A 23,866-nucleotide genomic window follows, 5' to 3' on the forward strand; every position below is an offset into this window, starting at 1 on the left:
TCCTGAAAGAGGGACACATGAGGAGGAAATATGGACAGGGCTCCCAAAGAGGGACAGTTGGGAGCTATGAACAATCATGCAATCATGATCTAGTTGGGCAGGGCATTTAATACACCATAAACACACATAACTTTGTATTGGGGATAAATTGATTACTGATAAAACATAGTGGGCAGTACGCTTGCATTTCAGCACTAGTATCCTAAAGCCCTGTATACATTATTATTATTTAGTGTTAACATAGAGCCGACATCTTCCATAGCGCTTTACAGAGTACATAGTTGTCACTTAACTGAACCTCTGAGGGGCTCACAATCCAATCCTTACCTTTATTATTAAGTATTTATATAGTGCTAACGTCTTCTGTGGCGTTGTACTACAGAGTGTATTGTCTTGTCACTTAACTGTCCCTCGGTGGGTGAGGAGGTGTGTAGTCCAGGAGTCCCAAGACTTCTTATGGATACAGGAAAAACAGAGAAAGACCAGAAGCCCCTTATGGTGTAGTATATTAACCATTTAAGCCTTCTGGACATAGAGGCTACGTCCAAAAGGCCATGTGTGCTGCCGCAGCCGATCGCACGCATGCACACGCACTCAAGGCCCGCGGTTCGTTAGCTGAGTGATCAATGAATCGGGCTATGGTGCCCGATTAGTGATCCCTTTCCCCAGCAGAAAAAGCGACGGCTTCTCTCGTAAGCCTCGCTTTTTCTGCCTCTTAAGTCCCCCTACAGGACGTAAGGGAGACGTAAGAAGCAGAAAAAGCGAGGATTCCGAGAGAAGCCGTCGCTTTTTCTGCTGGGCGTACATGTTACATACATGTGACGTAATGTAAACAAACTCATGGCTGCCATCTTCTGGCCAAATAGTAAAACTACACCTACATGTAAAAAAATAAAATAAACACATATTTACATAAAAAAAATTACAATTTACATCCCACCCTCCCAAAAATACCCAAATAAAATGCTTAATAAATAAAAAAACATTACAATAAAATAAAAAGTGTAAATATTTACCTAAGGGTCTAAACTTTTTAGATATGCATGTAAAGATGAAATATATATATATATATATATATATATATATATATATATATATATATATATATATATATATATATATATTATAAACTTGTAAATAGTGATGGATGCAAAATGGAAAAAATGCACTTTTATTTCCAAATAAAATATTGTTGTCATACTTTGTGATAGGGACATAATTTAAACGGTGTAATACCCGGGACTATTACCATAGGCAAATACAATACGTGGGTTTTAAACTGAGAAATAATTAATGGTTTCAGTTTTTTTCTTGTTCTTCCTGTTAAAATGCATTTACAGTAAAGTAGCTCTTAGCAAAATGTGCCACCCAAAGAAAGCCTAATTGGTGGCGGAAAAAACAAGATATAGATCAGTTCATTGTGATAAGTAATGATCAAGTTATAGGCTAATGAATGGGAGATGAGCATTGCTCGGATGCATAAGGGGAAAACGACTGAAGGCTGAAGTGGTTAATGTCAAGTTCTGGATAAACATAAAGTGATGAGGTACTCACAAAGGTGGGTTGCAAGACCAGCAACCACAGTATAAAAACCAGTGTGGAAATCCCGTCCCCACTCGGGCGCTTTGTCTTCAAATGTATGGGTCGCACTCCAGAAAAAACGATTGGGTACAAAAAACAAACAATTGACAGAAACCTTTAATAGCTACGGGGCTGTAAACAGTATCACTGGGAGGGAGAAGGCGCCCCAAAAAATAACCATGGATGTAATAATTATAAAATGGCTTACCTCTAAGAAGAAGGGGCAACGCCAATATAGGAAAGAAATTTTAATTATCAGACACAAAAATTATAACACGTTTCGTGGAGCACAGTCCGCTTCCTCAGATCAAATAAAGCAGAGTCTGGGTAGCCAAGGTGCAGAGCTTGGAGTGCCTAAAAAGAAGCCATTTTATAATTATTACATCCACGATGTCCCTCAGAGGGGCTCACAATCTATTCCCTACCATAGTCATATGATAAAGTCAATTTAGGGGGAAGCCAATTAACTTATCTTTATGTTTTTGGGATGTGTGAGAAAACTGGAGTGCCCAGAGGAACGGGGAGAACATACAAAATCCTTGCAGATAGCATACATCCCAACTTTCTGAGATAGGAAAGTGGGACGCTTAAGCCACACCCCCAACCACGCCCCCGCCGCACCCCTAGTCACGTATACCATTAAGATATCATATAAAAATGATGATGTTTTATAATTCAAACCACACTGGTCCTTTATATCCTGGTTCATTTTTCTTTATGTTAACATTTGAAAATAAATAAGAAATACTGTATATCAATTTAAAGGATCAGAATAAAGTTTATAGTCAATAAAACACCTTTTTTCAGTAAAAAAAAAAAAAAAAGAATACAAATAGCTACACATATCTGTACATCAGGTCTGAAAGAGGGACAGTGGGATTGAGTACCCAAGAGGGACAGTTGAGAGCTATGATAGTGCCCTGGTTGGGATTAAAACCAGGAACCGGGATATGGGATCGGGATATGATCCCTCGGTGGAGGATGTACAGACGTGTCATTACAGAATAATGCACTTGGCCGTGTCACTCCACCAGGCTGATTGCTGGCTGAAGCATTGGGCGCCTGTAACGGCCGGTGTAACACAGAGAGGGTCTGATTACCGGTGATCTGCAGTATCACCGATAATCAGATATATCTACTAACCTCTGGACACCTGAGAGAGAAGTGATTGATTGGGTGTAACAGTAACACAGTAGACTGTACCTAAGGAGTAGGTACAGAGGCAGTAAGGAATACTGCACAGTAGTATGCTCCTTCCGTAAGCCTAGACTCTCCCGGGGGAGGAGCTAAGCAGAATGTGGGAAGGACAGAGCGTGAGTGACACCAATGAGCGGGTGTCACTAACAGATCTGGGAACTACCTCTAAAAGTAAGGCTAGTTCTCAAGGTCGGCCAAGCCAGGTCGTCAACACACAGACAAATAAAGTACAGAATCAGAAGGCAGATACGGAATCCAATAACAGGCAGGGTCAGGCAACGGAGAATCAGAATAACGAGGTACAGAATCAGGAGGCAGATACAGAGTCCAGGAACGAGCAGAGATTGGCAACAGGATATCAGAAATAGCAAGGTACAGGATCAGAGTTCAGAGGAATAGTCAGGCAGGCAGAAGGTCATAACAAATAATACAATTCAATATTCCTAATGCTAAGGTGTGAACTCCTTGATGTCAACACCTTTGGAAACTATGCTAGAACACAGATACAGACAAGGTCTGAGTGCTACCACGTAGTGATCGCAACGACAGACAACCAGAGAATGACCAGCACCCAGTATATATACTAAAGCGCTCTCCAGCACCACCCTAAAGTGCTGGACCAATGAAAAGTGGTGGAGATGTCAGCTGACCAGCTTGGTCAGCTGACCTTCTTCTGGCTGTCATATAAACTCTGCCTCTCAGCGCGCGCGTCATTCTGAACCCGTGTGGACTATCAGTCCCAGCCACACCAGTCATGTTTTGCAATGTCTCTGCTGGCCTGCACGCGGGGTGAGGCGCACCGCTATCTGCACATGCGGTGGCCTCCCCGCCCCTGGTCAGACCGTCAGTAGCAGGCCTGTGCGCGCAAACCGGTTCTTCCGCGTTCCGCTATGCCAGCCGCGGAAACAGCCGCCTGCTCCTGCATCCATGCGGGGGCTTTTCCGCGTTTCTTCACAGCGCCGCTGTATTCACATTAGACCCATTAGATTGTAAGCTCGCAAGGGCAGGGTCATCCTCCTAATGTTTACTGTTTTTGTCACAATATTTGTGCTGCTTGGAACTCTGTTGTACATTTTGTTAGCGTATCTATGTTCCCCTTGTCCTCTTTTTGTGCTTTGTAAAGCGCTGCGGAATATGTTGGCGCTATATAAATAAAATAATAATAATAATTTCATGTATTGGCAGGGCACTGTTTGCACAGAGTTTGTATCTAGAAATGTTGTTCCTTTGGGTGCTTGGGTTTCTTCCTATATTGCACAAACATAATAAAAAGTTAATTGACGTCCCTCAAATTAGCTGTAGGCTACTTTGGCACTGACATGTTATGTAGGACGATATAATCTCAGGAAGTCCCTGCCCTTGCCAGCTTACAATCTAGAGGACAGTGGGGTGGAAACAATGGGTGAAGGGAAGGAGACACAGATGTTAGTGGATGAGGCAGTGAACCTCCGATTACTACGTACAGCAACTTATAGGCTTGTCTGAAAAGGTGTGTTTTTAGAGTACGTTTGAAGGTTTCCAGGCTTGGAGCATGACGGACAGGCTGTGGGAGTGAGTTCCAAACAAGAGGGGCCACTCATGAGAAGTCCTGGATGCAAGAGTGAGAGGAGGTGACCAAGCTACAGGACAAAAGGGTCTCCTGTGAGGAGCGAAGTTAATATAAATCTTTACGAGACCTAAAAGCAGCACTATTTTTAGGGGCGTGCAGCCGCCCTGAGTGCTGTGAGGGAGGGGGGCGCAGTGATGGAAGGGGGAACCGCAACTTCAATGGGACTCAACCAGCTGTGGGGAGGGTGGCCCAACTTCTCCCTCCTTTCCTCTCCTCTCCAACGGGGCCGCCCTCTGTGCTCCCCCCTTCACTTGAGTTAGCGCAGGGAAGCCTAGAGGAACTCAACTTCCTGCTGTTCCAATCACCGCTTATTTGCCGCAGGTATCCTCTGCATGGCCGTAGCTGCAAGCGAGCGGTGATTGGAACAGCAGGAAGGTGAGTTCCTCTAGGCTTCCCTGCCATTACTCTGCAGTGGAGGGGGAAGCACGGAGGGCAGCCCCGGTGGAGAGGAAGGGAGGGAAAAGTCGGGCCGCCCTCCCCGCGGCTGGTTGAGTCCCAGTGAGGCCGCGGCTCCCCCTCCATCACCCATGGGGGGTACAACTACCTATCTAACATATACAGGGGACTCCTATCTATCTAACTAACTTATACTGGGGGCACCAACCTGTCTAACCTATACTTCTGGCACCTACCTATCTAACCTATACTGCTGGCACCTACCTATAACCTATACTGGGGGCACCTACCTATCTAACCTATACTGGGGGCTCCTACCTTTCTAGCCTATACTGGGGGCGCCAACCTATCTAACTAGGGCCGTTTCTTGGCCAGCAAATAGACCGGCAAGTAGAAGAAGGGGGGGCACAGGCAGAAGGACATAACTGCTAGGGAGCTGGTGACGCGCGGTGCAGCCAAGTGGAAGAAGAAAGAAGATTACCAGCGCGATCACCTTCCTCGACTCCTCCTGGGCTGCCGGCGTCCAACGTCAAGTCATCATCATTTCATCACCGTGCGTGCCCACTGACTCCCGGAGCATAGCCTAACACTGAAAAATGACATTTGTTTTCTCTATCTTGAGTACTGAAAACAGTGTTATTCAGCCTGCCTAGTGTCCCAGTTAGTCAGAATGGGCAATTAAAAAGTAATTTTGCTCACACTCTTGCCTGTAAATTGTTAAAGTGTGCCTGTAGGGAAAAAAGTGCCCCAATTCGCTACTTACCTTGGTAGAGTGAAGCCTCCAGATCCTCCATAGGCTTCTTCCTTGCCTCCACTGATCCAGTGAAGGGACCACCAACACCTTGTCAACAAGGGCTTTGTTGAGCAATGCCCCTGGTCCCGCTCCTGTCTCCGAAGGAGCGTGTCCACACTGTGCAGGACGCCTGCCCAGTATCATATACCCATACAGGCCCCCGTGGCTGTCTTTGCCAAGTGTGGCTGGGTAGTGTACTGGTTAAAGAGAACCTGTAACAAAAAAAGAGTTCCCCTGGGGGGTACTCACCTCGGTAGGGGCAAGCGGCAGCCTCAGGGTCCCAATGAGGCTTCCCTCTCCGCTGTAGCTGCAGGCAGTCGCTAAATCAGGCAGGGGTGCTGGCACCAGACTGGTCAATCACAGCCACCCAATGCTCCTTTTGCTGACTGGTGCCGATGGTCTCTCGGGTGGGACCACGGCACCGTTATTGGGCCAATCACTGCTCTGGATCAGTAGCAGTGACACCTGATAGGTTGGGACATGACCACCATACATGCCTCATATATAATTAAATTTGGGTTATTTTTAGGATCAAAGATGAATGTTAAAAAGAAGAGAGAATACAGTAGGACAATAGCTCAGCATTGCTGTGTAATGCTGCCAGAATGGCATTATTATGGTCTTGTAATGTTTCTTATTGTAATAAATATTTTATTTCTATAATTATTTTTCATAATGCAGTTATTATTTCATATATTACTTTATTTATTTAATATTTTATTTATATTGACAGCTGTCGGCTCAGGAGGAAAAGTTGTGAGCTGGCACTCCCGGAAATGACGTCACCGAACACGTTGCCACACTTTCTATGGTTTCTATCGCTGGACGCTCAGCCCCGCCCTCTCCTCGCTGATTGGCTAGGCCCGCAGCCTGCTGAGTGGTTCAGCCAGCCGGTTGCTATGGAGACAAGCCCCGGCCGTTGAGGCGCTGCAGGGCTGGGCTGAGTGTGTGTAGGCTGCAGAGGGGCGGGGATTGTCTAGCAGGTGTGTGTGAGAGGTCACGGGAAGCGGCTCTCTCCGCAGCGAGCGACGTCCCCGGTTCCCAGGCCGCCCCCTCCCGCCTCTCCTTCCCCCGCAGCCGCCATCATGTCCTCCGGAGGAGACTTCGGCAACCCGCTCAGGAAATTCAAGCTGGTCTTCCTGGGAGAGCAGAGCGGTGAGTGACGGGCCGGATGCGGGAGGGGCTGTCGCCTCATACACTGTGCTGCTGTGTCCCCTGCAATCACCTGTACCACAGACCCCCCACACACCAACCCATTCTCCTATACGCCCCCTATACCTGTGCTGCCTATCTGTCACCTCACTCCAGACATCACAGCCCCCCCCCTCATAGTAACTCACCCCCCCCCCATACATACATATCAGTGTTACCCCCCCCCCCCCCCCCCCGCATCTCCTGTACCATGGCCCCCCCACACACACCAGCTCATCACCCTACTATAGCCCCCCCCCCAATACTTGTGCTGTCTGCCTGTCATATCACTCCAGACATCACAGCTAACCCCCCCCCCCCCCCATTTCCTGTACCATGGCCCCCCACACACCAGCCTACCACCCTGCATCCCCTATAGGCCCTCTGTACATCTGCTGCCTGCTTGACATCTCACTCCAGACATCACAGCTACCCCCCCCCCCCCCCTCATGGTAACCCAGATCCCCCATACATATCAATGTTACACCCCCTAATCTCCCCGCATCCCCTATGGCCCTTCACTAATTGTCCTGCCTGCCTTATCACTCCAGTGTTATCCCCCACCCCACCGTTATCCAAGATCACACAAATTCCACTGCCCCCCTCCGCCACTTTGTATCCTCAGGCACCCTCTGTAGATCAGTGCTAACCCCCCAACCATGTATCCCTAGACCACCCCCTTTCATATTTCTGCTACACCCCCTCATGTTATCTCAGATCACCCCAATACCACTGCTTTCCCTCCCCTTACTTTGTATCCTCAGGACCCCCCAATATTTCAGTGCTACCCCTCAACCATGTATCCATAGGCCACCCCCTTTTATATTACTGCTACACCCCCTCATGTTATGTAAGATCACCCTAATACTACTGCGCTCTCTCCCCCCACTTTGTATCCTCAGGACCGCACCATATATCAGTGTTAGTCCCCAACTGTGTATCCCCAGAATGCCCCCTTTTTATCACTGCTACATCCCTCATGTTATCCCAGATCACCTCAATACCACAGCTCACTCTCCTCCCACCTTGTGTCCCCAGGCTCCCCATATTTCAGTGCTACCCACCAAGCATGTCCCCAGACACCACTAAACCTGTGCTGTCTGCCTTTCATCACACTAGACTTCCCTGCTAGCTACTCCTCCTTCCACCCCACTATCTATTCCCAGACTCTCCATATATCACTGCTACCCCACATTATCCCTATTCCACTGTTATCCCTACCATATATGCAAAGACTCCCTACAGATCACCCCAATACCACTGCTCTCTCCTCCCCCACCATATATTCCCAGACCATGCTTATGCCACTGCTGCCCACTACCCCCTCCTATCTTACTCTTCATTACCAGTATCTGATAAATACCCAGAGATTGCCTACATATGATGAAGTGGTGAATGAAGCTTTGTAAAGAGTTTATGACAGGCCTGGTTTCCATTTACCGGAGTTTGCAGATTTTTTTGAAGTGGTAATTTTGAGCATAAGATTGCATGTAAATCTATTATTTATAGAGATAAGTCACTTATCCAGATGGGTAAGCAGAGGTAGCTTGTAAACTCTCCATGGGATTATGCTGGTGTAGTGGATAGCATTTGTCTTGCAGCTCTAGAATTCCAGGACCGAATCTTGGCCCGGGAAACTATCTGCATGGAGTTTGTATATTCTTTCTGTGTTCACATGAGTATCCTGTGAGCAATCCAGCTTCCTTCCCAAAACATACTGGCACGTTAATTAGTTTACCCTAAAACTGGGACTTTAGGCGACCATACATTTATCAGTCTTTCCCGACGATGATCTGATTGCTGTGATCGAGTCTGCTAGGAGTCAACGCAGCAAATGGTACTGGTCGATTTCTGGACCAAGTACATGGAAGATATTGCTCCATCAGTGGTGGGACGGCAGCTCCCCACTGTATCTTCTACCCTGGGGTGAGTGTGTCACATGACAAATGCTAGAGGCCTCTAGTGGTCGAGTAAGGTACTTGCCTCAGTACCTCTAGTGTTTGGCCTCTAGTGTATACCATGTGACACAGATGGTCAATAGATTTTATGCTGATCTGTGCTTACTGTGTGGCAGGATTCAATCCCTCTCGGGCCAGATTTGATTTGAGTGGATCTATCTGGTGCCCATCTATTAGTGTATGGCCACTTTAAAAAGCTTCTGTGGAGGGTATTGAAAACAAAAAACTGACACTTACCTGGGACTTCTATCGGCCCCCTGCAGCTGTCATGTCCCACGCCGTCATCCTCCGGTCACTCGTTCCCCGCTGCCGGTCTCGGTCTAATTATTAGTCTAAATAGACTTACTGCACGCTCCCGCTAACGTCTCTGGGAGCTTTCTGCGCGGGCGCAGTATGAGAAAACCTCGCAGTACGAGAAAACCACATACTGCGCCTTCGCCGTAAGCGCCCATAGACGCAAGCAAGAGCGTGGCCGCGCAGCCGCAATTGTATTAGACAAATAATTAAACTAGGGACCAGCAGCGGGGAGCGGGGGATCGTAGGAGGACAGCACTGGACATGACAGCCGCAGGGGGCCAATAGAAGCCACAGATAAGTGTCAGTTTTTTTGTTTTTAAAACCCTCCACAGAACCCCCTTAAGGTGGCCATACACTTCCAGATCGTCAGCAGATGCGACTATCAGATAGATTTCTGTCAGATGCCTGTCAAGTCCAATCTGACAGGAATCTATCTGATGTGTGCCACACACTAGGGACAGATTTCCAATAGATTTCAGAATGAAATAGATCTAAATGCATTATTGGACCATTACACCCAATGCAACTCCATGGGTCTGTTGCCAGCAGCAGATCTACCTAGATTTTCCATCCTGTCAGATCAAATCAATTGAAATTCCCTGCAAATCGATCGGCTGATTCAATAGAATCTTTCGAATCAATTCCATTGAATTGATCGATCGATGTCTGAAATCGACCAGTGTATGGGCCCCTTTGCACTGTGTTGGGGACATAAGGTTATGAGACCCTCTGAGGGATATTTGACATGAATTATTCAGTGTACTCCGTAAACTACAACAGAAGATGCTACTTCTTTATAAGTACATAATAACAATAATACACTTAAACTACATAGCCTTTGATTTATTTTTTTATTTAGTTGCAAAATAAAGTCGAGCAATCTGTTTGTAGGGACTGAGTTTGGGAAAAAGAAACCAATATTATGTTTTTGTTGTTTTTTTAAATGTATCTCTTAGCAGGGGTCCAGAGATAAAAAAAAAAAATATTGTATTGTTAATAGAAAGAGAAATTAATATGAAGTACGGGCAGCACGGTGGCGTAGTGGTTAGCGCTCTCGCCTTGCAGCGCTGGGTCCCTGGTTCAAAACCCAGCCAGGTCAAGATCTGCAAGGACTTTGTATGTTCTCCCCATGTCTATGTGGGTTTCCTCCGGTCACTCCGGTTTCCTCCCACACCCCAAAAACATACAGATACGTTAATTGGCTTTCCCTAAATTCGCCCTAGGCTACGATACATGCACTACACGACACATACATAGACATACGACTATGGTAGGGATTAGATTGTGAGCCCCTCTGAGGGACAGTTAGTGACAAGACAATATACTCTGTACAGCGCTGCGTAATATGTTGGAGCTTTATAAATACTTAAATAAATATATAGCTCAGGGGCTTACAGAAAAAGGTTTAGCAGCCAATTCATCAAACCCCAGCAAACCGATAACTTACCCAAAATGTAGCTATGTAAATAGGAAGGTTCTCATGAAACAAAATGATTGTGTTTGTCTGAAAAGGCTGTTGTAAGTCTGGGAGATTAGAGAAACAATATTATTAAAGTGTACCTGAACTCAGAACTTCCTCTCTGCTCTAAGAGATAAGCAACAGCATAATAATCTTTAAAGAAAAAAAAACATTTCTTTAAGGCGTGTACGCATGCCTGATTCCTTCAAATGACTGGTCATCAGTCCCGCCCGCGGGGCCGCCTTTCTGCCGACAGTTTGCCCGTGTGTACAGTCTGTCGGCAGGCTGATTTTGACTGATCAGCCGAGCGGTTCAGTCAAAACCAGCCTCATCAGCCTGCCGACAGACTGTACACACAGGGAAACTGTCGGCAGAAAGGTCGCCCCGTCGTTTAAAGGAATCAGGCGTGCGTACGTGCCTTTACAGCTGATACAATTCCTGCAATAAATCTACAGTGTCTCTTCTTCCTGCTTTCATGGAAGCAGGCATATTAACTTCCCGTGTGTACAAATTAGATGCTCTGCCGAGGCAGCCGGCTAAGAGATCAAATTAAAGTTGTGATTAGTCACAGATGAGGGGGAATTATAATAAACTCTAAATACATATAGGGTGCATTTCTCTGTTTTTCTTCGGTCCTGTGCAATAGTTCAGGTTTACTTTAAAGAGAACCCGAGGTGTGTTTAAAGAATGTTACCTGCATACAGAGGCTGGATCTGCCTATACAGCCCAGCCTCTGTTGCTATCCCAAACCCCCCTAAGGTTCCCCTGCACTCTGCATTTTGAGTCTTTAAACACACCTCGGGTTCTCTTTAAAGGGGAACTGAAGTAAGAGGTATACAGAGGCTGCCATATTTATTTCCTTTTAATCAATACCAGTTGCCTGGCAGCCCTGCTGGTCTATTTCTCTGCAGTAGTATCTGAATAACACCAGAAACAAGCATGCAGCTAGTCTTGTCAGATCTGACTTTAAAGTCTGAAACACCTGATATGCTGCATGCTTGTTCAGGGGCTATGGCTAAAAGTATTAGAGGAAGAGGATCAGCAGGGCTGCCAGGCAACTGGTATTGCTTAAAAGGAAATAAACATGGCAGCCTCCATATACCTCTCTCTTCAGCTCCCCTTTAAGCTGGCTATACAATTAATCTATGGCCAGATTGACCACTAAGCCCCATCTACAGGATAAGATTCTTTGTGCGATTTGATTACGATTCTATTTACGATCCGATTAAATCCAACATGTCCGATCGGGATTTGATTCAATTCGATTTGCCATTTTTTTGCAACGGCAAATCGAGTCCCGATCGGACATGTCTGATTTAATCAGATCGTAAATAGAATCGTAATCGAATCACACAAAGAATCGGATCGTATAGATGGGGCTTTAGATATGGTGAAATCTGATCAGAGAAGGATCTTTTACCTGGTCACACACTGCACAGCAATTTATCTACTAGAAATTGTCCTGCCACTGGTCGCCACACAACGCCCCAAGTGTAAGTGATTTCAGCAGGAAATGATTGAAAATAGATTGAGCCACAGTATTGCACAGCTGCATGGAGTGCAATGCTATGGCCTGGCGATCTACCACTGCTCCTACCTCACCCCCAATCAACTTGAGATTTTTTTTTTGGCCTGTCCAATTGATTTGCAGTCAAAATGTAAACCAGTCGGACATTGGAATGGATGGAATGTAGATTTGGTCAGAGTGATCGAATCTGCCAGAAATCGAACATAATTGGTGCATGTATGGGCAGGATAGGACAGTAGGAAGTAGGATAGGACAGTGGCTCATACAGTCAGTCAGTTCCCCAAATAATCCCAAGACTAATCTACCCTTCAGATCAGCAATGAGGGGGATGCCTGATTATTGTAGTGATGTACAGAGACTCCTTTGTCCAGTCCTTGTATGTACAAGTAACTTCTGTATGTCAATCGCATGTTTACATCTTCACACAATACCACGTGTGTATGACCAGTCAATATTTACCAGCATGTCTGATTGCTGATCACTCAGCACACACAATCACAGAGACAATTATCAGTTGTTTGTGATCAGCCTGTCCATATCCATAGATCAGAGGTACTAGGCCAAGGCAGGTAAGCAAGCCTAAGGGCCCTTTTCCACCTGCAATCGCTAGCGTTCACGCTGAACGCTAGCGATTGCTGAATCGCAAAACCGGCGATTCCCCCGACGTTTGCGGCCGCGATTTTGCTATGCTATGCACTGCATAGCAAAATCGCGGCAATTATCGCTCCGCCGCGCGTTCGCGTTCCCGACAAAAGCGAATCGCGGTAGTGGAAATGACCTACCGCGATTCCTATGTTAAAAAGCAAACCGTAGCGATTGTAAAATCCCTAGCGGTTTGCGGTTTTGCGATTCAGCCAGCGCAAACGCGCTGGTGGAAAAGGGCCCTAATGCTGGGTTTACACGATACGTTTTCTGCATTCGATTAGGCGCACGTTTTATTAGCCATGCGATTTTCTGCTCGATTCTTTTATCTTCCACTCGTTTTTATTATCTTTTTTCCATTGACTACTATGACAAACGAATTGAGCGGAAACATCGGACATGTCGGAACTTTATCATCGAAGGCATCTATTGGAACCATTCTTACAACAAAACATATCGTGTAAACCCAGCAATACACCCATCAATTTTCTACAGCAGGTTTGATCGGATTGTATGGAAGTGTTTGGTTAATCAGGTGCGGTGGGAGATCAGCATTTAGCGTTGCACTGTATCAAATGGTGTAGCGCACCATGCAGTTTAACTTTAGATCAACAGGTCTAATCGATTATTACTGACAGGCCTAATCTAAATTCCACTCATTTTTCTGATTTTCTGTTCAAAATTGGGCGTATAAATGGGATGAAAAATATAACCAATCCGATTCTTTCAAATGGAATGGACTACAAAAACAGATTGATGGAACGATCAATGAATTGATTGTTTGTTTGTTGTCAATTGGCACCATGAACACTATCTAGTCCCATTGGAAGGTTTATCATTTGCTAAAATTGCATTGTTAATGGGCACCTATAGGGGCTATTTCCGCTAAGAGCCACGTCCGTTTCCTATTTCTGCCGTGGCTCCCATATTGCTGAAAAGCCGCAGCCCAATTCACTTAGCCGTAGCATGCAGGGTTTTAGGGGTCCAGGTGTGTACTGAAGAAATATGCAAGTCATTACAGGTATACACAGCGTTTCTCCGCGCAACGCGCTTGCGGGGAAACGCTGCAGATTCCGTATGTAGTGCAAACAGGCCCTTAGGGGTTGGTTGACAATTGAAGGAAGACTGAAACAGATGCACCAGTTGTAAATTTTAGTGACATCCATGCTAACCTAGAAATAAAAAACACATATATAAGTAGATAAATACTACTTCTACTTACATAACAGATGTATTGTGCTATCCACATAATGATTCCTGTGAATTTTATAAAGGAAAAGCAGGAAATCCTATTCTAGGCAGTGGCCATCTTGCTAAGCTAATGCTGACATCATATCCTCCCTGACTCTTGTTTTCCCCCATCCCTTCTCTGGCTCATTGTGTATTCATTAGCTGCCCTCCTCCCAGAGTCTTCAGACACTCCCACTGAGGTACTAGGAACTGCACTGTCTTTTTTTTTTTTTTTTTTTCTTTTCTCCTCCAATCGCTGAGTCACCTCAGCCTTGCTAGTAAACACAAGTGAGCAGAAGATCGTGTTTCAGATAGGCAGTTAGGCAGGGAAACAAATGGAAGAGGAGGAATATATTATAGATAACCCCCCCCAACATTCAACTGTTTGGCACTGACTACTAAAGGGCCAGTGCTTCTAAAGTATGTGATAACTCCAAACCATAAGGGCCCTTTTCCACTTGCAATCGCTAGCGTTCACGCTGAACGCTAGCGATTGCTGAATCGCAATTACTGGCGATTCCCCGACGTTCGTGGCCGCGATTTTGCTATGCTATGCACTGCATAGCAAAATCGCGGCAAAAGTCGCTCCGCGGCGCGATCGCGATCAAGTAAAAAACGAATCGCGGTAGTGGAAATGACCTACCGCGATTCCTATGTTAAAAAGCAAACCGTAGTGATTGTAAAATCGCTAGCGGTTTGCGTTTTTGCGATTCAGCCAGCACAAACGCGCTAGCAATCGCAATCACAAATGCCAGCAATTGCGATTTTCATTAATTCTGTTATGAGATTGCATTTTTTTATTTGCATTGCATTATCACTCTAAAATTCGCTCCAGAAAGCGACTGCGATTTGCGATTTCCAAATCGAATCACTATAGTGTAAAATACTTCTCATGATTTCTATGACAAAGTAACAACCCTAGCGATTTGCGATTTTTGCGCTTCAGCTGTGCAGTGGAAAAGGTTCAGAATCAGCAGAAAAAGTTTTGAATGCAGGATTAGCATCTTTATCACTTCATACACTCAGACCAGTTGCTGTTGAAATTGTATTTTTTTTGGTGACAATCACGCTTTAAGGAGGGATTTGTCTAGCCCCAATAGAAATTAGAAGGGATACAAATTCCACTGTAGGCGATGACACACGATACAATAAAAAGATCCAATTTCATTGCAATTCAATAAACGATCAGTTGTGCAGATAAGTAGAATGCAACTTTTTTTCCTAGAATGAAGACTGATCGTATTTCCAGGTTTTTTTAACTACATCTCGATCAGGAGCAGTGGAAATTACTGTACACATTTTTCAGAAGATGAATAGATTTGTCAATTTCTTGATGTTTAGAACCCAGCAAATTTTCAATTTTTAATTTTTTTTTTTACAGAATTGAGGGAAAATTGGACATGTGTGATACATCAGCTTTTTAAAACGTTACAATCAATCAAAACATATTGAGCTTCGCAAATTGTAAATATAAAAAATTGTATTTCGTTTGTGGCCACCTTACCCGAGATTAAAACAAATGGCCGTGTTCTAGTTTCTTGTTTTTGTTATTATTATTTCTTTATTTAGAGAGAATAGGTTGTAAATGATTGAGCACAATGGCTGTGTGGGTTTGTCAGGTTGCAGATTAGCACATGGTGGAAATAGTCTGCTTTTCTGTCTGCATTTTAATAAACAAGCCCCTCTTTTGTGTCTGCGATTTAACTCCAAGGATTAATGGACGGCTCAGTCTGGGTTTCTCCTGCACATATTTGCTGATCGCAGGGATAGCAGTGTACATTGTGTCACTATTGCAGTGAATGCTGTAAGTGTGTTTTAAGAATAAACACAATTACTATACGGTCCTGCGTTAAAGAGAACCTGTAACCTGTAACGAAAAAAAAGGTGCTGAGCTGTGTATACTGGCAGGGCCGTCTGTGTGTGTCTGTGTGTGTCTGTGTGTCTGTGTGTGTCTGTGTGTCTGTCTGTGTGTCTGTCTGTGTGTCTGTGTGTCTGTGTGTGTCTGTGTGTGTCTGTGTGTGTGTCTGTGTGTGTGTCTGTGTGTGTCTGTGTGTGTCTGTGTGTGTCTGTGTGTGTGTCTGTGTGTGTGTCTGTGTGTGTGTCTGTGTGTGTGTCTGTGTGTGTGTCTGTGTGTGTGTGTGTGTGTGTCTGTCTGTGTGTGTGTGTGTCTGTGTGTGTCTGTGTGTGTGTGTCTGTGTGTGTGTGTGTGTGTGTGTGTGTGTGTGTGTGTGTGTGTGTGTGTCTGTGTGTGTGTGTGTCTGTGTGTGTGTGTGTGTGTGTGTGTCTGTGTGTGTGTGTGTCTCTGTGTCTGTCTCTGTGTGTGTGACTGTCTCTGTGTGTGTGACTGTCTCTGTGTGTGTGACTGTCTCTGTGTGTGTGACTGTCTCTGTGTGTGTGTGACTGTCTCTGTGTGTGTGACTGTCTCTGTGTGTGTGACTGTCTCTGTGTGTGTGACTGTCTCTGTGTGTGTGACTGTCTCTGTGTGTGTGACTGTCTGTGTGTCTGGCCTGCTGTTGGCTGGCAGACATGCCGGCACTTGCTCTCCTCAGAAGTTGCTGAGCTGTATATACTGGCAGGGCCGTCTGTGTGTGTGTGTGTGTGTCTGTCTGTCTCTCTCTGTGTGTGTGTGTGTGTCTCTGGCCTGGTGTTGGCTGGCAGACATGCTGATGCTTGCTCTCCTCAGAAGTTGCTGAGTTGTATATACTGGCAGGGCCGGTTCTGCGCGTGTCTGTCTCTGTGCGTGTGTGTGTCTCTGTGTGTGCCTGGTCTGGTGTTGGTTGGCAGACATGCTGACGCTCGCTCTCCTCAGAAGGTGCTCAGCTGTATATACTGGCAGGGCCGTGTGTGTGTCTCTGTCTTTGTGCCTGGCCTGGTGTTGGTTGGCAGACATGCTGACGCTCGCTCTCCTCAGAAGGTGCTGAGCTGTGTGTGTGTGTGTGTGTGTGTGTGTGTGTGTGTGTGTGTGTCTCTCTGTCTTTGTGCCTGGCCTGGTGTTGGTTGGCAGACATGCTGACGCTCGCTCTCCTCAGAAGGTGCTGAGCTGTATATACTGGCAGGGCCGGCTCTGTGTGTGCAGAGGGGAGTGCACGCTGCTGCGGAATGCCAGTAATTACAGCCTGTGTAATTAGTGCACCGCCTTAATTAACTTCATCCAGCTGTTTATTTTTATGCAGATCTTCCTGCGCGACTTTCACCATATATTATAGAACTTAATGTTCCAGCGCAGGCATTGTTTTATATGCTTTTAATATGTTATTTTCAGTTAATTATGCCTAAGAAGTTATTATAGTACTTTGGCAAAGTGGGGGGGAGGGGCAAAATAATTCCTCAGCTCCTCCTCTAGGTGCTTTCTCGCAGTTTGCGGTCCAGTGACAGGCCCTCTTTGCTGTGGTATTAGAACCTTCCCCTGTGTCAGCTGGCAGTCTGGATGGGGGGGGGGGGGGGGGGGGGGGAGACACAGCGCTGGTCTGGCTTTACAGTGACAGCCCCTCTTTGCTGGCAGTCTGGTTGGTGGAGCCACAGCTCCAGTCCTGCTGTACAGTGACAGGACGTCTTTGCTGTGGTATGTGAGTGGTCCCCTGTTACAGCTGGAAGACACGGCACTAGTCCTTCTGTACAGTGACAGGTCCTCTTTGCTCGCAGTCTGGCTGGCAGAGACACAGCGCTGGTCTGGCTGCGCAGTGACAGGTCCTCTTTGCTGTGGTATGTGAGTGGTCCCCTGTGTTACTTGGCAGACACAGCACAGGTCTGGCTGTACAGTGATAGGCCCTCTTTGCTGCGGTATGTGAGGGGTCCCCTGTGTTAGCTGGCATACACAGCGCTGGTCTGGCTGTACAGTGACAGGCCCTCTTTGCTGTGGTATGTGAGGGGTCCCCTGTGTTAGCTGGCATACACAGCGCTGGTCTGGCTGTACAGTGACAGGCCCTCTTTGCTGTGGTATGTGAGCAGTCCCCTGTGTTAGCTGGCATACACAGCGCTGGTCTGGCTGTACAGTGACAGGCCCTCTTTGCTGTGGTATGTGAGCAGTCCCCTGTGTTAGCTGGTAGACACAGCACTGCTCTGCACACAGACACAATGAGTTCAGTGTCTGCAGCATTGCTCAGTGCGTTTTTTTTTTTGTGGCCGGATCTTTCTGCAGCTATAGCCAGAGCTGGAGGACTCTGCAGGGATCTGGCTGGATGGATGCTGACTGATCACTATCAATTATTCACTGTGATAATAGCATGCTGGGAGTGTGGCGGATCTATCACTGTCAGATGGGGCAGAGCGCAGGCCCCTTCTACTAACACTGCGCTGAGTAATGCGTGTATACTGAGGCATGCTGGGAGGAGAGCCAACCACAGCGCAAAGGCCAAGCACAGAGATCTATAGAACATCTGATAGTCCAATGAGACTTCTGCAGCTAAAGCTACATGCATACGCTATACAAGAGTGGTTTGAAGTGTCCGAATGACATTTCTATATTTCACTGTATTGAATGACAAGTGCTGCAAAAAATATAGCTAAATGGCGGTGAGCAACCAATAGCTGTCATTTTGCCAATCCTACTGGCGGGTCAACTCAAGCGACAGTTGGGCTCATATCCTGTAGTCGGCTCAGTACATGCGTGTATCATCACAGGAGACATGCAGGTAGTCTGAAATGTAGTTGTATGGAAGAGTCGTTTGTGGACAACGGAATATCGGTGTCGTGTGTGGGACATCTTTTGAAAGACGTGTCTCTAGCGTGTGTACAGATCTTAAAGTGAACCTGAATATGGAGGCTGCCATATTTATTTCCTGTTATTTCCAGTTGCCTGGCAGCCCTGCTGGTGTATTTGGCTGCAGTAGTGTCTGAATAACACCAGGAACAAGCATGCAGATAATCTTGTCAAATCTGACAATACACTGATCTGCTGCATGCTTGTTCAGGGCCTATGGCTAAAAGTATTAGAGGTAGATTATAAACAGGAAAGTCAGGCAACTGGTATTGCTTAAAAGGAAATAAATATGGCAGCCTCCATATCACTTTCACTTCAGGTTCACTTTAAGCCCCTTACACACGCTGGATTGATGTCACCCGAACGGCTTTGTGACCACCTCGCTGGGCCGAGGCTGTACAGATGCAGAGTCAGCCTACTGACAAGGCGTTGTGTTGGAGTGGGGCTGTGGTATTGGAGCCATCTCCTGAGTCTGATTGGTGGAGACATAGCATTGGTCCAGCACACATAGCGTCACACATAGTATGTCCAAGGTGCCCTCTAGACATAATGCTTCCAGCTGGGTCAGTGGGTGAAGGGCCTCTATGGATAGGTGTTAAAGAGAACCTGAAGTGGGGTTCTGACAATGCTATATGCATGCAGAGGCTGGGTCTGCCTATGCTGCCCAACCTCTGTTGCTATCCAGGTCCCTCTTAAGTTCCCTCCTGCGCTCTGCTATCCCCCATAAATCACAGCCACGCTGCCGACACGCAGTGTGTCACAGCGGGCTGTGTTTACCTCTGTACTGTCACTCTGCGTGCTCCCCCTGCCTCCTGCATAGCTCCGGTCCCCGCCTGCGTCCCTTCCCTCCCCGCTGATTGGAGGGAAAGGACACAGGCGGGGACCGAAGCTATGCAGGAGGCGGGGGGAGCACGCAGAGTGACAGTGCAGAGATAAACACAGCCTGCACAGCACTGCTGTGATTTACAGGGGATAGCAGAGCGCAGGGGGAACTTAGGGGGGATCTGGATAGCAACAGAGGCTGGGCAGTATAGGCAGACCCAGCCTCTGTATGCGGATAGCATTGTCAGAACCCCACCTCGGGTTCTCTTTAAGCCCCATCTACACCATATGATTATATGTCCTGTTCGATTTACTGATTCGATTCAATCCGACATTTCCGATTTATGATTCAATTCAATTTCCGATTCAAAACAATGGCAAATTGAATTGAAACATGAATCAAACATGTCAGATTGAATCAAATCGGACAAAGAATCGTATGGTGTAGATGGAGCTTTAGCTAGAGCGGCACTGTTAGGAGATCAGTATGTATATAGAGCAAAATTCCTAGTCAGCTCGGTCAGACGTCCAGCCAAGCTAAGGAGCCCTGAGCGGCCGGGCCGAGGAGCCCTGCAGGGCCGAGCTGATCCTGTTGTTTGACTGGTGATTGGCATGAGTCGGCATTACATAAAGTATCAGCCGGCAGCTCTGTGGAATTCCTGGCAGTTGTTAGACTGATAATGTCTCCTCTCTGAATGCAGCTGTTTTCCTGGATCTATCCTCCTATAGAAAGCATCTGATCTCCGGCCCCTGCTGAAGACGAGCAGCCACATTATTAGCACCCCCAGAAGTATAGCAGATCCAGAGGTCGCCAATTCCCGTCACAAAACAACTGAACTAGGCGATTTCTCAACGCTGTCATGTTAATGTAAATCCTCATCTTTTCAGAAATCTGTTGTGTTGCGGTGTTTGCTGTGGCCATGTACCTACACATACAGACTCGAGGCTGATGCAGCAGATGACTGCTTCTGCCAATAATCAGGCATAGGTACAGCAGCCCCTGACCGCCAGGAGGATCAATTCGGCCGATCGTTTTGTACTCCCAGCTTGCCCCGCTCACCACGTGACATCACATCTGTATCGCTCTATTGAACATCAGCATTGCAGCAGAACGTGTCATCAGCCTATGGCCTAACTATGTGTCTGCACAGCCTTAGCCCAGTAATGTCATTCGAGGGATCCGGGTCCTTGTCATGTCACATTAATCTAGTGTGTGTACGAGCCTTTAGGTCCTCCAGTGCTCCACTAGCGTCCTGTGAGCAGACTGTGGTCTTAGCTGAACCTCTACTTCCGGTGCACTGCAAGTCTGCATCCTCGTGCTGAACTGCTACCTCTTGTGAACTGCACGTGTGCATCCTTATGCTGAACTGCAACTTCCTGTGAACAGCAAGTCTGCATTCTCACGCTGAACTGCTACTTCCTGTAAATGGCAAGTCTGCATCCTCACGCTGAACTGCTACTTCCTGTGAACTGCAAGCCTGCATCCTCACGCTGAACTGCTACTTCCTGTGAACTGCAAGTCTGCATCCTCACGCTGCACTGCTACTTCCTGGGAACTGCAAGTCTGCATCCTTGCGCTGCACTGCTACTTCCTGGGAACTGCAAGTCTGCATCCTTGCGCTGCACTGCTACTTCCTGTGAACTGAAAGTCTGCAACCTCACGCTGAACTGCTACTTCCTGTGAACTGAAAGTCTGCATCCTCACGCTGAACCGCTACTTTCTGTGAACGGCAAGTCTGCCTCCTCATGCTGCACCGCTACTTTCTGTGAACGACAAGTCTGCATTGTCACGGTGAACCGCTTCTTCCTGTGAGCTGCAAATCTGCATTCTCACGCTGAACTGCTGCTTCCTGTGAACTGCAAGTCTGCATCCTCACGCTGAATTGCTACTTCCTGTGAACTGAAAGCCTGCATCCTCACACTGCACTGCTACTTCCTGTGAATTACAAGCCTGCATCCTCACGCTGAACTGCTACTTCCTGTGAACTGCAAGCCTGCATCCTCACGCTGAACCGCTACTTCCTGTGAACTACAAGTCTGCATCCTCATACTGCACAGCTACTTCCTGTGAACTGCAAGTCTGCATTCTAATGCCGAACTGCTACTTCCTGTGAATGGCAAGCCTGCATCCTCACGCTGAATTGCTACTTCCTGTGAACTGAAAGCCTGCATCCTCACGCTGCACTGCTACTTCCCAGTGAACTACAAGCCTGCATCCTCACGCTGAACTGCAAGCCTGCATCCTCACGCTGCACCGCTACTTCCTGTGAACTACAAGTCTGCATCCTCATACTGCACAGCTACTTCCTGTGAACTGCAAGTCTGCATTCTAATGCCGAACTGCTACTTCCTGTGAATGGCAAGCCTGCATCCTCACGCTGAATTGCTACTTCCTGTGAACTGAAAGCCTGCATCCTCACGCTGCACTGCTACTTCCCAGTGAACTACAAGCCTGCATCCTCACGCTGCACCGCTACTTCCTGTGAACTACAAGTCTGCATCCTCATGCTGCACAGCTACTTCCTGTGAACTGCAAGTCTGCATCCTCATGCAGGGAAGTTATCTTTGCAACGGTGCTATTCAGGTTATTTGTCTCTGGTTTGCTCCATAGTCCATTTAAGGTCTGTCTTCTGGGAACGGATCGTGATGCGCCATTGACAGGTCCTCTCCAGATAGTAACTGATTGTGATGCGTTAGTGGCACAGCAGTGACAGGTCCACTCCAGAGCCTGTGTGTAACCCTTCACCTATGTCTTTGGCATAGACATGTTTATAACCTGTTAGTTTCCTCATTTCAGATAAGTGCTCTAAACCAAAGTAAACAGTAAGTTACTTCACAGACTGCTAAATCCCTTGTAATCCTTTGTACTTTGGTCTGGCAGGAGCAGTATGACATCGCTGACACCTTTTCCTGCGTGACATGGCCTCTCCCAGGGCTATCAGGAGCTCCAGAGGATGTCCCCTCCCTGACGTTACTCATCCATTCCCTCTCCATCTTCCTCTCTAGTCTGCCTAATCAAATGAAAAAAGGTCTGAGTCTTGGGGTGTGGGGGAGGATAAGGTATACGTATAAGGTATATGTGGGGGTGGTATAATGGGTAAGCTGTCTGGATATTTTTAGGATTACAGTTTAATTATGCTCCCGAGTCTGTAGCATGCTGTGACATAGCGCGCAGTGATTGTCACTTAGTCTACAGTATGATGTGACATAGTGTGCAGCGATTGTCACCATGGACTCCTCCCCTTAGTCTATAGTATATTAAACAGATTTGATAGTAGCGCTCATAAATAGTCCATCAATTTCAGCAGTGCATGTATGGGTCTCTTCCCCCCCCCCCCCATAGAGCAACTCACCGGATGGTGCGGCCTAATATCGCCCCGATATCACTTCTGGGGTATAAGGCCACCCCTCTGCCTCCAACCGGCAATCACCAACAGCTCACTGTCGTCTGTAAATATAAGGAGAGGCTTCCATAGCGTAAAAGTGCTTATTTATTGTAAAAATTAGGTGGATTACACCATAAACAGTGGTCAGCTGACCAGTAAAATGGATAACATACAACTTTAAAAAGGAGTGACAAAAAGACCCTTCAATGATGTTATAGGGGTCACAGCGTGTGGCAGAACTGTGCATAGGCTTGAGGGGGTATATGTGTGCGTACACGCTGCAAAACCGCCGCTCACCGCGCGCTTTAGACACGCACAAGCCACTCCGCGCTGTAGGGAAACACTAGCTGCGTCCAGCCAGCGTTACACGTCGCTCCGTAGCTCCTCCCCAGTCTTAGTCTATAGTATGATGTGACATAGTGTGCAGCGATTGTCACCAGTTATCTGCTCTCCCAGTTAGATGTAGAGTTTCATCTCATTGCCTAATGATTGAGTCTGTGATGAGGGCCAGCAATTTTAGTGGGAGGCATATGAAGGCGGCCATATTTATTTCTTTTTATTTATTTCTTTTAAACCATGCAGGTTGCCTGGCTGTCCTACTGATCATTTACCTCTAATACGTTTAGCCACAGCCCCTGAATAAGCATGCAGATCAAATGTCTCTGTAGTGCGACTGGATTTGCTGCATTTTAGGCGTGTGATTCACATACTACTGCAGCCAAAGAGATCAGCAGCGCAAAACAAATTGCGATTTTGCACCGCTAATGTCTCAGCTATTAAGCGTTTTTGAGGGAATAGGATTTTGCCTGCATTCTCTTTCGTAAGGCTCTATTACCATAGCACTTTGCCGATAACCTGTCACTTGTAAAGGTGCTCCAGCCCTAATGCCCGGTACACACAATGAGATTTTTTTGGGCAGATTTACTGTCAGATCGATTATTTCCAGCATGTCCGATCTGATTTCTGATCGATTTTCCATAGATGTGAACAGAAAATTGATTGGAGTGTACCGCGCATAACACTCTTTAACTCTTGCTTGCTCTCTTTCTCTGCCACATTCGGTCACAAAAGCACCAAT

At 46.7% G+C, this 23,866-nt stretch overlaps 1 protein-coding gene across 2 annotated transcripts in view; it reads left to right on the top strand.

Moving 5' to 3' along the window:
• Positions 1-6,514: 6,514 nt before the first annotated feature.
• Positions 6,515-23,866, top strand: part of RAB6A (RAB6A, member RAS oncogene family) — a 70,580-nt gene continuing 53,228 nt past the window's right edge. The window contains exon 1 of one of the 2 annotated variants that reach the window (XM_068266588.1): positions 6,515-6,731. In XM_068266588.1, coding sequence (XP_068122689.1) covers positions 6,662-6,731 — 70 coding nt within the window. In that variant the 5' untranslated portion in view covers positions 6,515-6,661. The remainder of the gene's footprint in view (positions 6,732-23,866) is intronic. The other variant, XM_068266587.1, reaches the window with a different exon arrangement.

The sequence above is a fragment of the Hyperolius riggenbachi genome, chromosome 2 (genome assembly GCF_040937935.1).
Source record: "Hyperolius riggenbachi isolate aHypRig1 chromosome 2, aHypRig1.pri, whole genome shotgun sequence".
In the NCBI taxonomy this organism is placed as follows: Eukaryota; Metazoa; Chordata; class Amphibia; order Anura; family Hyperoliidae; genus Hyperolius; species Hyperolius riggenbachi.